Source organism: Dipteris shenzhenensis, chromosome 30 (assembly GCF_047967505.1).
Source record: "Dipteris shenzhenensis isolate YYH24624 ecotype China chromosome 30, Dip_SZ_1.0, whole genome shotgun sequence".
NCBI lineage: Eukaryota > Viridiplantae > Streptophyta > Polypodiopsida > Gleicheniales > Dipteridaceae > Dipteris > Dipteris shenzhenensis.
This window is the reverse complement of record NC_141625.1, coordinates 10,890,239-10,904,154: the sequence shown is the minus strand read 5'-3', so window position 1 is coordinate 10,904,154 and position 13,916 is coordinate 10,890,239. Positions and strand designations below refer to the sequence as shown.

The window sequence follows — 13,916 nt, the reverse complement described above, 5'->3', positions numbered from 1 at the left end:
CTTCTCTTTGCCGTGTGTTAGTTGTGCTCCAGCAGGCCCCTCTGTTTCGCTCTGCCGAACCTGCTCAACCAGGCCTTGGGTGCTGTGCAGACTGTCGCATCAGGTAGCAGACCTTGCAGGTCCAAACCGAGAGCTTTATTTAGAGGGCTGGAGCCCTGGAAAACCAACCGACCAGCGTGCAGCCTGGCCCACCTTATACCTGCAGCTATAAATGGCCAAGAACAGGCGCCTCTTTGCCGCATGTTAGTCGTGGTCCAGGTGCATCTGTTCTGCGTTGCTCCACCCTGGTTATCTGCTACTGCAAGTCTCAGCTCAACTCAGTGAAACTTGACCTGCTTCTAGGATTGCGGTGGTCAACGAGGTCTTGCTGGCCATCAGCATGGTTTGTTTGCTCTTGTTGGTGCCATTCTAGGGATTGTATCACTCAAATAAAAAGGGCTACAAGAAATTTTCTTTGGAGTGGACTAGATGGTTTGGCAGAAGTGTGGCATTTAACAAAGGTACCAAGAGACTATTCTCAGGGAGCAAACATGAATTGTGCTCAGGAGAAAGAGAACTTAAACTGGCCTGCACTCGATGAGAAGCGCCATTGAACATGTGAGAGGAATTTGAACTCCACCTGGTTTTGATACCTTTGCAAGGCAAGAGGATTTGAGTTGAAACACGAACCAAGGAACTAGGAAATGTTAAACCCCTTCCTAAATGAGGTGATGGGAGTGGCAATATACCCTCCATTGTCTGCATCATAAGGCTAGTTAGAGAGGGTAGGAGAGGCCGGGGAGAGAGAGGCAGCAATGGCCAAGCATTTGAAGCCCCATTTGTGGGTCTTACTGCCCACGGTCTAGGGTCAGGTGTAGTCCGTGTGTCTTTTATTCTCTCTCACAGTGCAGCCCTCGTTACGCTCAAGTTGAGGCAACATGACCTCGGAAGGGTCAGTCGACATTTTCCTTTAAAGGATCAATGTTTGTATTATATTTGTTTGGGCTTCACGTAAATGATAAAAAAGGAATTAAGGTCAAGGTCCTTGGTGAGGGTGACATGGCACAAGACTAGGTGGATCTAAGGCTAAGGGGTCTAAATGCATTAAATGTGCCAAGGGGCAAATGATTTCAATGTTATCCCAAGAGAGGGGTAAATGATGCATTGAGGAGATGCCCTCAAATGTAGACATGTGGCATACTAGATCCATCTAGGGAATTGGGGCTTGGTGGAATCTACAAGTTGGAGCCTTCACGTATGTGGCCTATTCTAGAGTTTTGCTACCACCGAGGTTTGCTGGGAGGAAATTGAGTGTGCCTGCCTCGTGATTGAGCGTTGAACCGATGATTTGAAGCGAGTTAAAGTATAGTGATCGTAATATTTTGGTATCAGAGTGGGTGATTGAAAAAGAGGGACGAAGGTGTGGATGAACGATGCATGGAACATCAAGCTGTGCTGAATTTTGGTTGGCGAGACTGTCGCTCGGCTTCTTCGTTTAGCCTTAGCAAGCTACAGCCGTGAGGCCATTAGAGGAGCAAGTCAAGGCTTACTACAAGCCTTTCAACTACGAGGACTACATCAACTTCAGAGTTACGAGCCGTGCAGGCCTCGACGCCCTCAGCCTCTATATAAGGATCTTGGTGGTCTGCAACTACTACGGAGCAAGGACGACGAGTATAGAGTAGTTAAGCCCAAGACTGATGCCTTCGTCTTGAACGTGGGCGATGTAATGAAGAGGATTTGTTCTTGATCGCGCACGGACTGGGAGAAGCTTGTGCGGAAGAACTGCATGTATACAAGGAACTTGAATCATGATTCTTGGGGCTGATTCCTCTGGCGTCGTTGTAAGGCCATATAGGATTTACGGTGGCTTACGGAGTCTCGAACAGGGTCAACGCAATTGATTTCTTGTTGTTTGGATTGAGTGGCACACGTGAAGGGTCATGGATTGCTGCCTTTAGGGCTCCTAGGCATGGCAAGAGCTGGGTGTGATAAAAAGCGATCCTTCAGCTATTGCATGGGAGGTGCACTCCTCGAAATGAATTAAGCAGTATTTTGGTTAACGACAAAAGTTGGAGCCACAACGTCGTATGATGTGAGAGGGTGTTGGAGGATGCCTTGCAAGAGATTTTAGCATAACGGTTACAAGCAAATGTAGGGCAATCCGAGCTTAGAAAAATGGTTCATAGTATGTCTGCTAGACCATCTCGTAAATCTAGCCATAGATTGGAAAAAGCACATTTATCAACTCAAGATGAATGATGTGTTGTATGTCTTACGAGGTGAAAAAGATATACCTTAAGGACCATTGGTTTTCGTAATGGAAGTTCGAAAAGCTCAAGAAGAGTTTTTATTTCTTTGTACAGCATTGGTAGAGCTGATTGATGGTCCTTCAACTAACACTGATGTTGCCCAAAATGGAGAGATGGTCAAGTTGGCTGATCAAATAGTAGAGGAGTTCTTTGCTTGTTTTAGGATGAGTACCTTATGGTTTACCTCCAGAGTGGAATGTTCAACATAAGATTGAACTAATCTCGGGGCAGAACCTATAATTAGATCTCCCTATAGGTTAAGTTTTACCGAAGAAGCAGAGGTACGAAGACAACTGGAAGTATATCTCAAGCTGGGGCAGATCCAATCTAGTTTCTCACCTTTTGCTTCGCCAACGATATTAAAAAAAAAGAAAGATGATTCTTTTCACCTCTGTATAGATTATAGAGCATTGAATAATATCACTATTAAGCACAGGTGTCGGATGGCTTAGATAAGTGATTTGTTAGATGCGTTACATGGGGCCGTAATTTTCAGTAAGATAGATCTTAAATGTGGCTATCATCAGATCCGTATTAGAGCCGAGGATGTGCATAAAACCGCTTTTAGAAGCAGGCTTGGACATTATGAGTTTTTGGTAATGCCGTTTGGACTTACCAATGCTCCAGCTACATTCGTCATGCTTATGAACGATTTACTACGTTCGTATATTGGGAAGTTTGTAGTACATTTTATTGACGATATTCTTGTGTTCAGCAAAAGTATTGCTGAGCATCACGAATACTTAAGAATAGTGTTCAATACTTTGAGGAAAGCCAGTCTTTATGTAAATAAAAAGAAAACTGTACTGTGTATGATAAGACTTGAATATTGAGGATTCATTATTACTCCCGAGGGGGTAGAAATAGATCCAAAGAAAGTGACTGCGATACTGACTTGGCCTATCTCTCAGAGTTTGATCGCTTTGCGATCATTCTTGGGAATTGTCCAATTTTATTGAAGGCATATCAAAGGATATTTCGAAATAGTATCGCCATTGACTGATCTGACCTCAGATAAAGTATATTTTATATGGGGACAGAATTAACAGGAGCAGGAGTTTAACTTGACGATTCGGTACCGAAGGAGGAAGAATAATAAAGTTGCTGATGCTTTGTCACGCATTATGCATAATATGAGTTTCATGGAATTAGAAAGTGCTCTAATGATCGAGATAAGAGAAACTCAAAAGGTGGACGAGTTCATCCAAAGCCTTTGGCCTAAGGCTCATGTATTCAAACCCCGGGAAAAGGGTGATCTGGCATCCAGAAAAGGCCAAACTTATGCAAGATATACCATAAGAGATGGTATGCTGAAAAGAAATGGCAAGGTAGTAGTACCTAACCAGAATAATCTCAGGCAGAGTCATGCAACAATGCCATGATAGCCCATGTGCGGGACAACTAGAAGTCCAGAAAATGTATGATCTCGTGAAGCGAGATTTCTTGTGGCCGAAAATAAAAAAACATATTCATGAATATGTAACACGTTGTTTTTCGTGTCAGGTAAGTAAGACAGAGCGGGTGAAGTCACCCGGACTTTTATAACCTTTGTTCAAACCTGGGGAAAAGGGTGACCTGGCATCCAGAAAAGGCCAAACTTATGCAAGATATACCACAAGAGATGGTATGCTGAAAAGAAATGACAAGGTAGTAGTATCTAACCAGAATGATCTCAGGCAGAGAGTCATGCAACAATGCCATGATAGCCCATGTGCAGGACATCCAGGAGTCCAGAAAACGTATGATCTCGTGAAGCGAGATTTCTTGTGGCCGAAAATAAAAAAACATATTCATGAATATGTGACACGTTTTTCGTGTCAGGTAAGTAAGACAGAGCGGGTGAAGTCACCCGGACTTTAATAACCTTTGGAAATACCACTAGGTAGGTGGGAGAGAATTTCCATGGACTTTATTGTAGGTCTGCCTACGATACAAGGGGGATATGATTCTATCCTTATGATAGTTGATCGTCTTGTCAAGATGGCTCACTTCATTCTAACTAGGGAGTCTGTTAGTGCCCTGCAAGTGGCGGATTTGTTTATTAAACATATACTTCGTTTGCATGGATTACCCAAATCCATAGTGTCATACAGGGATGTCAAATTTACTAGTCATTTTTGGACTACAGTGTTCGAGACACTAAGGACTGAGTTGGGAATGAATAGTGGGGATCATCCAAAAACGGATGGTCAGACGGAAATAATCAACTAAATTTTAGAGGATATGCTTAGAGCATATGTGTCATTGAGGCAACATATGCCTTTGGCCTAAGGCTCATGTATTCAAACCCGGGAAAAAGGGTGACTTGGCATCCAGAAAAGGCCAAACTTATGCAAGATATACCACAAGAGATGGTATGCTGAAAAGAAATGGCAAGGTAGTAGTACCTAACCAGAATGATCTCAGGCAGAGAGTCATTCAACAATGCCATGATAGCCCATGTGCGGGACATCGAGGAGTTGAGAAAACGTATGATCTCGTGAAGCAAGATTTCTTTTGGCCGAAAATGAAAAAACATATTCATGAATATGTGACATGTTGTTTTTCGTGTCAGGTAAGTAAGACAGAGTGGGTGAAGTCACTTGGACTTTTATAACCTTTGGAAATACCACTAGATAGGTGGGAGAGCATTTCCATGGACTTTATTGTAGGTCTGCCTACGATACAAGGGGGATATGATTCTATCCTTGTGATAGTTGATCGTCTTACCAAGATGGCTCACTTCACTCTAACAAGGGAGTCTGTTAGTGCCCTGTAAGTGGCAGATTTGTTTATTAAACATATACTTCGTTTGCATGGATTACCCAAATCCATAGTGTCAGACAGGGATGTTAAATTTACTAGTCATTTTTGGATTGCAGTGTTCAAGACACTAAGGACTGAGTTGGGAATGAGTAGTGGGGATCATCCAAAAACAGATGGTCAAACGGAAAGAATCAACCAAATTTTAGAGGATATGCTTAGAGCATATGTGTCATTGAGGCAACATATGCCACTGTTAGAATTTGCCTACAATGATAGAAAACATTCCTTTACAGGGTTTAGTCTGTTTGAGCTGAACTATGGTTATAGACCAACGAATCCAACTACAATTGGAGTACCTCAGAAAGTGCCTAGTGCCGCGAACTTTGTGGTTCAGATGCGGGAGATGCTAGCACTTGCGAGAGCTAACATTCGCGAAGCTATGGATAGAGGTAAGGCATATGCGGATGAAAACAGATCTGTTAGAGAATTTAAGGAAGGAGAAAAATTTTTTCGCAGAGTTCCTTCGCACTCTAAGCCTTTGATTGTAGGACAGCGTGCTAAGTTATCACCCTGATATTGTGGGCCGTGGTTAATTCTAAATAGAATAGGCAAGATAGCCTATAAATTAGAATTACCACAGGGTTGTAAGGTGCACCCAGTGTTTCATGTTTCTCGTTTAAAGAAATTTTTGCATATAGGTGACTCACTAATCGAGGGTGTTGTTTTGTTTCAGGAGATAGAGGATAATGCAGGACGCAAACCAACAAGAATCCTGGACCGAGGAACAATGCAAGTACGCAATCAGAAGATACCCACGGTATTGGTTGCATGGCATGGCTTACCTCTATCAGAAGCTACCTGGGAATCCGTATACCAGTTACGGAGAGTGTTCCCAGCTTTTATCATTGAGGACGCTGATGCCTGAAGAGGGAAGGAATGCTATGCCCAAGTTGAGGCAACATGACCTCGGAAGGGTCAGTTGATATTTTCCTTTAAAGGATCAATGTTTGTATTATATTTGTTTGGGCTTCACGTAAATGATCAAAAAGGAATTAAGGTCAAGGTCCTTGGTGAGGGTGACATGGCACAAGACTAGGTGGATCTAAGGCTAAGGAATCTAAATGCATTAAATGTGCCAAGGGGCAAATGATTTCAATGTTATCCCAAGAGAGGGGTAAATGATGCATTGAGGAGATGCCCTCAAATGTAGACATGTGGCATACTAGATCCATCTAGGGAATTGGGGCTTGGTGGAATCTGCAAGTTGGAGCCTTCACGTATGTGGACTATTCTAGAGTTTTGCTACCACCGAGGTTGGCTGGGAGGAAACTGAGTGTGCTTGCCCCGTGATTGAGCATTGAACCAATGATTTGAAGCGAGATAAAGTATTGTGATCGTAATAGCCCCCATGGCATCTCTCACATGCCCACTTGGCTCCTCTCTGAGCCCAACTCTGAGGGTGGTTCTTTAAACTACAATTATTGAATGTATGATTTGATAAAGTCCTTTCTAATGCTAACTGGAATTAAAATGAAGAGATAAAGTCCTTTCTGATGCTAACTGGAATTAAAATGTTTTTTACAGGCCTATGTAGACACAAGTGTAATGATGGGTCAGACAGGATCATTTCTCAAAGGTAGTCAGCAGTATGACAAAATAGAGTATATGAAATGCACTCCTGAGAATGACTTTTTCCCTGACTTGTCGTCTGTATCACGGAAGGACATTATATATTTTTGTTCTCCCAATAATCCAACTGGTGTAGCAGCTACAAGAGAGAAGCTTGAACAACTTGTCACCTTTGCGAAGAAGCACGGTTCTATCATTGTATATGACTCTGCATATGCTATTTACATGTCGGATGACAACCCCAAGTCTATCTATGAGATCCCTGGAGCAAGAGAAGTAAGTGTTTGACTAAGCAGTTCCAAATACCTTGTTTGTCTCTTTAAACACGTGGTGCTTCATGGTTTCCATGCTGACGCCATTGAAGAATTGTCTTACCAAAAACAGTGAACTGACAATGTTTGATGTATTCAGGTTGCCATTGAGACAGGATCTTTTTCCAAGTATGCTGGCTTCACAGGTGTCCGTCTTGGATGGACAGTAGTGCCAGATGAATTACTATTTTCAGATGGGTTTCCAGTAATCAATGACTTCAATAGGCTCATGTGTACGTGCTTTAATGGGGCATCAAACATTGCACAAGCAGGGGGGCTAGCTTGTCTATCTGCTGAGGGCTGGAAGGTGTGGTTTGCTTCAAGTAAATCTGTATCTTTTCATGATCTAGATGAGTAACCACCAGTAGGCAAATCGTGGCGAATTTATCTATACACTGGACAAAACTCTTTTCTTTTAGCTAGTAGTGGTGGGAGATTCTTGTATAAGCCTACGGCACAATTGCTGACAAACTTCGTTGCTCTGTGCAGGCCATGAATGAAGTAGTAGCATTCTATAAAGAGAATACTCAAATTTTGTTGGATACCTTTAAATCCCTTGGCTTCAAGACATTTGGAGGCAGAAATGCACCATATGTATGGGTTCAATATCCTGGTCGTAAGTCTTGGGACGTGTTTGCAGAGATTCTTGAAAGAACCCACATTGTAACCACTCCAGGAAGTGGGTTTGGGCCTGCAGGCGAAGGCTTCATCAGGGCAAGTGCCTTTGGCCACAGAGAGAACATTTTAGAAGCTGCCAGACGCTTGAAGTCTTTGTATAAGCAATGACATGAAGTGATGAACAGATGTAATTACCAGTCAAGCTCTATCAACTGCTTGGTAATAGTTGCAGCAGGTGCATAATATGGTTCAACTTGATTTTCAGGCCCAGGGTTGTTGCCATGGAGTACTTAAATGTTGTGCAATGCTACAGGCCCTATTTGGGAAGTTTGCAATATTGATTATCTTATTTTTGTTCCATCTCTTGGATCCATAACCTGCGGAAATTTTGAATGGACATTCAATTAGACAACATTTTAAGCACTCCATGGAATGTGCACTCAATTCAATTGTAGGCTTGAGCATTCGTAATTTATATATGAACATGGTAAGTAGAGCTGTCATATTTATATTTCTGATATATCTTGCTTTGGACATTATTATTTTAGTCAAGTGTGACTATGGCAAAGTACTCCATAGGAGCGCTTTGGATGTGTGGTTAGTTAGGGACGCTTGACTAGCTTGTGTTTTGTCATGCTAGATGGTCGATATTGTGGGTGATTCCATGTTAATATTGATGTCGCTAGTGTTATTGGTGTTGTGATTGATTATTGTGCTTTGAGCGCGGTTATGTTGGAATCGGTTAATTCAGTGATTCGTTTAATCGATTGTTAATAACTAATGTAATTGGTGGCTTGAGTACAGGTGATGGAACTCATAGCGAGGATTGGAGTTAGTGCGAGGGTATGGATCGAGGTGTCGCACAACGCATTATATATGGCCATGGGTCAATTTTGTATTTGTTTTATTATTGCAAGTTTGAGCAATATATTTTGTAGTGGACATAATTCATTTTTGGGTCTTAAGATGGCTTTGTAAAGCAAATCCCTCATTTTTAGAAGAGGGATAATTTTGGCTCCTTGGTGCGATTATGAAATATCATAAATACTCTAGATGAGGAAGCGTGAGTTACTCATCTAGAGGGGGGAGATTGTATCCAGTCGGCTGTCGTTTTCGTGGGCAAGCCTCGCATTTGCCTTGAATACATTTTGCTCGATTGTCCACCAAGCCATGTAGTTATTGCTCGTACTTGACTCTTTCACATAAAGGTTGTGGATAGCAAACCAAATGTGTCACTGCATGTATTATTTTCTTCTAGAAGCTAACATTGTTACAAAGAGCCTTTAGTTTAATGAATTCTGCTCGTGCTGTAGTCTAGTGTGGCTTACTTATCCACTTCATTGCCTCTACATTATAGAGTTTTGGTGGAATTGTAGATTGAGCAGATGCTCTAACGTTACGTGATTCGTCCCAAATCATATTTCTCCATGCTTATGGAACTTGAATGGGTTTATTGCAGGTTGATGATTTTTGAAAAGGCCCAACAATCTTTCGTGGTTAAGTTCAAAGTATAGCACCACTTTTTGATCCTCATCCACAGCTATTTTGAATTGGTTACACTCCAGTTTTGACATTGCCGCTTGTGTCTATAGACTAATAGAAGGCCTAACCCTTAAACATTACGACCATAATATCAATCAAGGGCCTCTTGGAAATGTTTTTCCATCCATCCCTGACAATAGTTATGAATCTTTCCATCCATCCTTGACAACTTGTTGCATTTCTTCTTTCATCTTATTGTAGTACACATCCAACATGTTGTTACAGGTGGCATTGTAACATGACCTTCCAAGACCAGCCTTTGCTACAAAGGCCATAGCCTTTTCCCAATGTGAGATATGCACCATACTAACCGGTGTCACAAATTCCCTCGAAAGCATCAATCTGCGCATTTTTTATGTGTTGTCCTCTACAAGATGCTTCTAGTGGGCTGTTGCTGATCTTGTGCATGTAGAAGAGGATAAGATGCATTATGTTGTTGAAAAATGTATCACAATCCTTGATCTTGGCTATGTACATATTAAATATCATTTGGCTAGACAACACACTATTTTTCCAATACCCACCTTTTATCTTCCATAAGAGAAGCCCAAGGGCCTTTGATGGCCTATTCCTTTATTAAGGCTTGTATGCAATAGTCCTTGAAGTCTATCCTTAACATGTAACAATAGACCTTCTTTGCCTAGGGGTGTAAGTGCTTGCATAGCACATGTAGGATTCTACAAAATATTCACAATCTTTGACTTTTGGACTAAATGCTAAAGCCCAAAGAGCATTCTTGATTTCCACCACAAGCTATACGTGGCAACTTTAGATATGGCCTTGGTCTTTAAAGGCATATGCTCCATGAGCTTCAAGATCTTTGGCATACATTTCTAGCTCTTTGATACGTAACCTAAGCCCTAGAGATCTGTGTGTAGTTTCTTAATTCCCAATGTCAAATTAGGGCTATCGATACCATTTTTTTCACTCTACCCACCATGATTGTTTCCATTACCAACCTACCCAATTCTACAAACGATTGTAGCATTGACAAATAGAGTTAGGGAGCTATTGCATCTACACAACAAGCCATAACCTACTACGTGGTCTCACCTACACTATCTAAGCTTTGCCTATGACTTTCTTGTCCTATGTACAATTCTAATGCCTACCAATTTTGGCACACTTTTCAAGAACATGTATAGGTTGAAGGTTCCAGTGCCCTGCTCTTGATTCCTTTATGGATCTTTATTGAGTCTTTCATGAACCTCTATTACAAACTATGTAGCTTCTCTACCATTTGAGCTTGAATTCGACATTATTTTAAAGGCTTGAGTTTATGTTGGTTCTAGCACCAATGACTATATTGCTTCAAGTGGCCGGTACCTGATGCCTATGCCACACATGGGTTCTAGAAATCAAGTTTGTGGGGTTATGTAGTCATTTTGTTTCGTTGTCTACATCTACGCATGGATTGCATACAGTCCACAAAAAGGCCTTTGCCTATGAAAATAGCCATAATTTATGGCATGCTAACTTGTGCCACCTAGTATTCAAATATCAAAATATTTATACCAACTTTTAATTGCCATTGGGTACAAATGCAATAACAAAATCTAATTCCTCTAAATGAGATTCCGAAAGCATAAGATAACAAATTGTATGCCTTGTTCCAAACAGATGGTGTATCTTATGTGGCAACCATGTAGGACACATGTGCATTCACAATATAATATTTAATCAAATGGTGTATCTATACGCTGCCTATATGTTCAATTCAACAAACTCTCTCCATATGTTGTCATAGTGTCACTATCAAATATTGAAGGAGGTAGAGATGGTCTGTACAAAGTTACGATTGAACTAAATTTAGGACATTACTACAAGATTACTACATCATTTTTTAGTACAGGTACTATTTCATAACTGTGTGCAAGTTATTATTGGTTAGCATAAGTGAATCCCCAATTGACACAGGCACTAATTTATACATTTTATGCGTGTGCGAGTTGTTACTAGTCGGCATTAAGCAAATCCCCAACACACACACACACACACACACACACACAATCCCTTCCTCTATTGGTTTGGTCACTTGCTCATTAAATCTCCCCCCCCCACCCCAAACCCCTCTTTTAATTTCTCTCCCTAGTATTTCCCTCTTTTCACCCACTCTCCATTCATGTCCCTTATTTTCCCTTTATTTTCTTACTCTATTTATTTTTTCTTAACTAAATTTATTTTATTTTTTATTATTTTCCTTAATTTTTTATTTCTATGTTTTCTTACTCTCTTAATTTTCTCCTTACCCCTCCTTTTTTATTTCCTTATCCCTCATTAAACTCTCTCCCCCTAGTTCGCCCTCCTTCAACCTAATTTTTCAATTTATTCACAATTTTTTTTTGCCCTAATTGTTTCCCTCTTAATCAAAATTTTCCTTTTTTACCCCTAACCTAACCTCTCACAACTACACTAGCTTCCCCAAACTCCTCCTAAACCAACCCCTCCCCCCCCCCGGGCTAATTTACCTCGATCTTCTGTGATTTTTTTGGTTTAAATCCTTTACTTTTTTAACTATTTAATCCTTTTAACTATCTACACTAACTTTCCTTTAATCCCCCCCCCCCTTGTTTTTAGTTCCACTTTATTTCTTTGAAAATGACCTTCACTATTAAACAAACCCCCCCAACCCCCACGTGTCCAGTTGCATTCTGTGCCTCGATGAGCGCTCTGCACATCCTTGTGCATAATCCACTGCCTCTAGCTCCTCGAGCTCCCAACCTCTCTAAAAATCGTCATCACCCCGACTCTCCCATCCTCGATTGTACCTCGCCTGCCTATAAAAGAAGCCTCTCTCATGAGTACTTCTCCTACCCATAGCTAAGTACACCTACGGATCTTCCTTCCCCCCTTTTAGTCGCACTTACTGCTGTCCTGCAGTTACTTCCACTACTACACTGTCCGTGCCTTACCGTGCCTACACGACCCCTGATACAGCTAATTGCATGCCTCCTTGCTCGTACACTGTTTAACTTCTGCTATTCCGGTGACGCGTTCCCTTCACAACTCCCCTTCTATGTCAACACTTATAGCATGGACTCACAGGTAACCTAAACCTTTGTCCTTTTATTTTCTTTTATTAATTAAACCCCCCCCTTCTTTCCCTTTTTAATTAATCAATCCCCTAACCCGTTTTTCCTATTAAAGGCCCCCTTCTCTCAAAGATCTCCCTCTCCCTCCCCCCCCCCTCCCTCCCTCCCTCCCCCCCCCCTCTCTCTCTCTCTCTCTCTCTCTCTCTCTCTCTCCCTTCTCCCCCTCCCCTTCACTCTCTCTCTTTCCAAAAAAATATGTTTCTCTACTACACCCTCTCTCTCTCTCTCTCTCTCTCTCTCTCTCTGTCTCTCTCTCTCTCTCTCTCTCTCTCTCTCTCTCCTCCCCTTTTTTCCTCTATTCTATCATTCTTTCCCTTGTCCATATTTCTTTTAAAAAAATTACTCTCACTCTTCCTTTACCCCTTCACTTCTCCCTCTTTTCATCATCTCACACAAGAAAATCCCCCTTGCTTACTTTGTCTTTATTCTTATTACCTTCCCCTCCCCTATTAAAATATATCACCCTCCCCTAGTTTGTTTCTTTAATGATTAGTTCCCAAAATATTGTTTAAAACTTCTCCTATACATTTCTCCCACCTACCCTTCTATTTATTACCTTATTTTTCCCTCCACCCAAGACCCTTTCTTTCTTCTTAAATTTTTTATTCCCTTTTTCCCCACTTGTCTATAAATCCCTTCTCAAATCCCTTACAATAGATTACCCAACTAAATTAGCTTTTCTTTCACACTATAAATTTTACATCAAGCATGTTAAATGCATGGCAAAGCTTCTATTTTATTGTGACCTTGATAACAAGGGAGGGGTGTCTATGACACGTGTCTTCCCAAAGTTAAGCTGGTTCTTATCATGTTTGGTTGTTGGATGGTGACAGGTAGGCAGACTCCCCTCTTCGATGAGAGTGATGCTTGCCAAGACTTATCCAAGCTCAACTTCTATACAGTCTCCACAAAGTTATTTCTACAAAAGGGCCCACTGCTAGTCTCCTTTATAAACACGGATTCACCGAGTTGTACAAACTTTTCCGTTAATGTAATTAGTCCTATTTCATTGTCTAGCTTCACTCTTTTGTCTTTTCACTATGCAAAGGGGTGTTGTAAAATCTTCCACACACACACACACAGAAATATAAATTCTATGTGTGAGTTGTTACAGGTTAGCATAAGCAAACTTCCAACTAGCACACAAATTTTTCCCTTGACCAAACTACTAAATGTTTAATAATTTCTATAAAATCAATAAATTAATACTATTAAAGATATACCACGAGTACTACTTTTGACACAAGGGCTTCAAATCTAAACATATACCAAAAGACATGCTACTATGTCTTCTTGTGATAAACTATACAAATTGGATTAAAAACAAGAATATTATGTTCAACTTGAATCTTAGTGTGGGTAGATAATGGCCAACAAAAGTGAGCCCACCACTCATACCAGATTATTTAAAAAAGGATTAAAAACTTAAAATTTTATTTGGAAGCTTTATTTATCCTCTTTTTTATTCTCAAGACTCTAATGAGGACAATAACCTCAAGGATGTGAATAGTATGATGGTGAGGGCTATTTTTTTATAGTTAAAATACATCGTGTGGTAGACAATACCACATGGTATAATGTTACACCACAAGGTAATGCTAGAAATTGCTTGGTGTATTTACACAATACCATGCGATAAAGTTAAAAACCATGCTATGTATTTATACAATATCACACGGTGTTCTCGG

The 13,916-nt window shown here is 40.9% G+C and overlaps 1 protein-coding gene across 2 annotated transcripts in view; it reads left to right on the top strand.

The window, feature by feature from the left end:
* AGD2 (Pyridoxal phosphate (PLP)-dependent transferases superfamily protein) overlaps positions 1–8,086 on the top strand; it is a 69,965-nt gene extending 61,879 nt beyond the window's left edge. For both annotated transcript variants that reach the window (XM_087401782.1, XM_087401783.1), the window contains exons 9-11: positions 6,621–6,941; positions 7,077–7,283; positions 7,466–8,086. In XM_087401782.1, coding sequence (XP_087257908.1) covers positions 6,621–6,941; positions 7,077–7,283; positions 7,466–7,762 — 825 coding nt within the window. In that variant the 3' untranslated portion in view covers positions 7,763–8,086. The remainder of the gene's footprint in view (positions 1–6,620; positions 6,942–7,076; positions 7,284–7,465) is intronic.
* Positions 8,087–13,916: the final 5,830 nt, after the last annotated feature.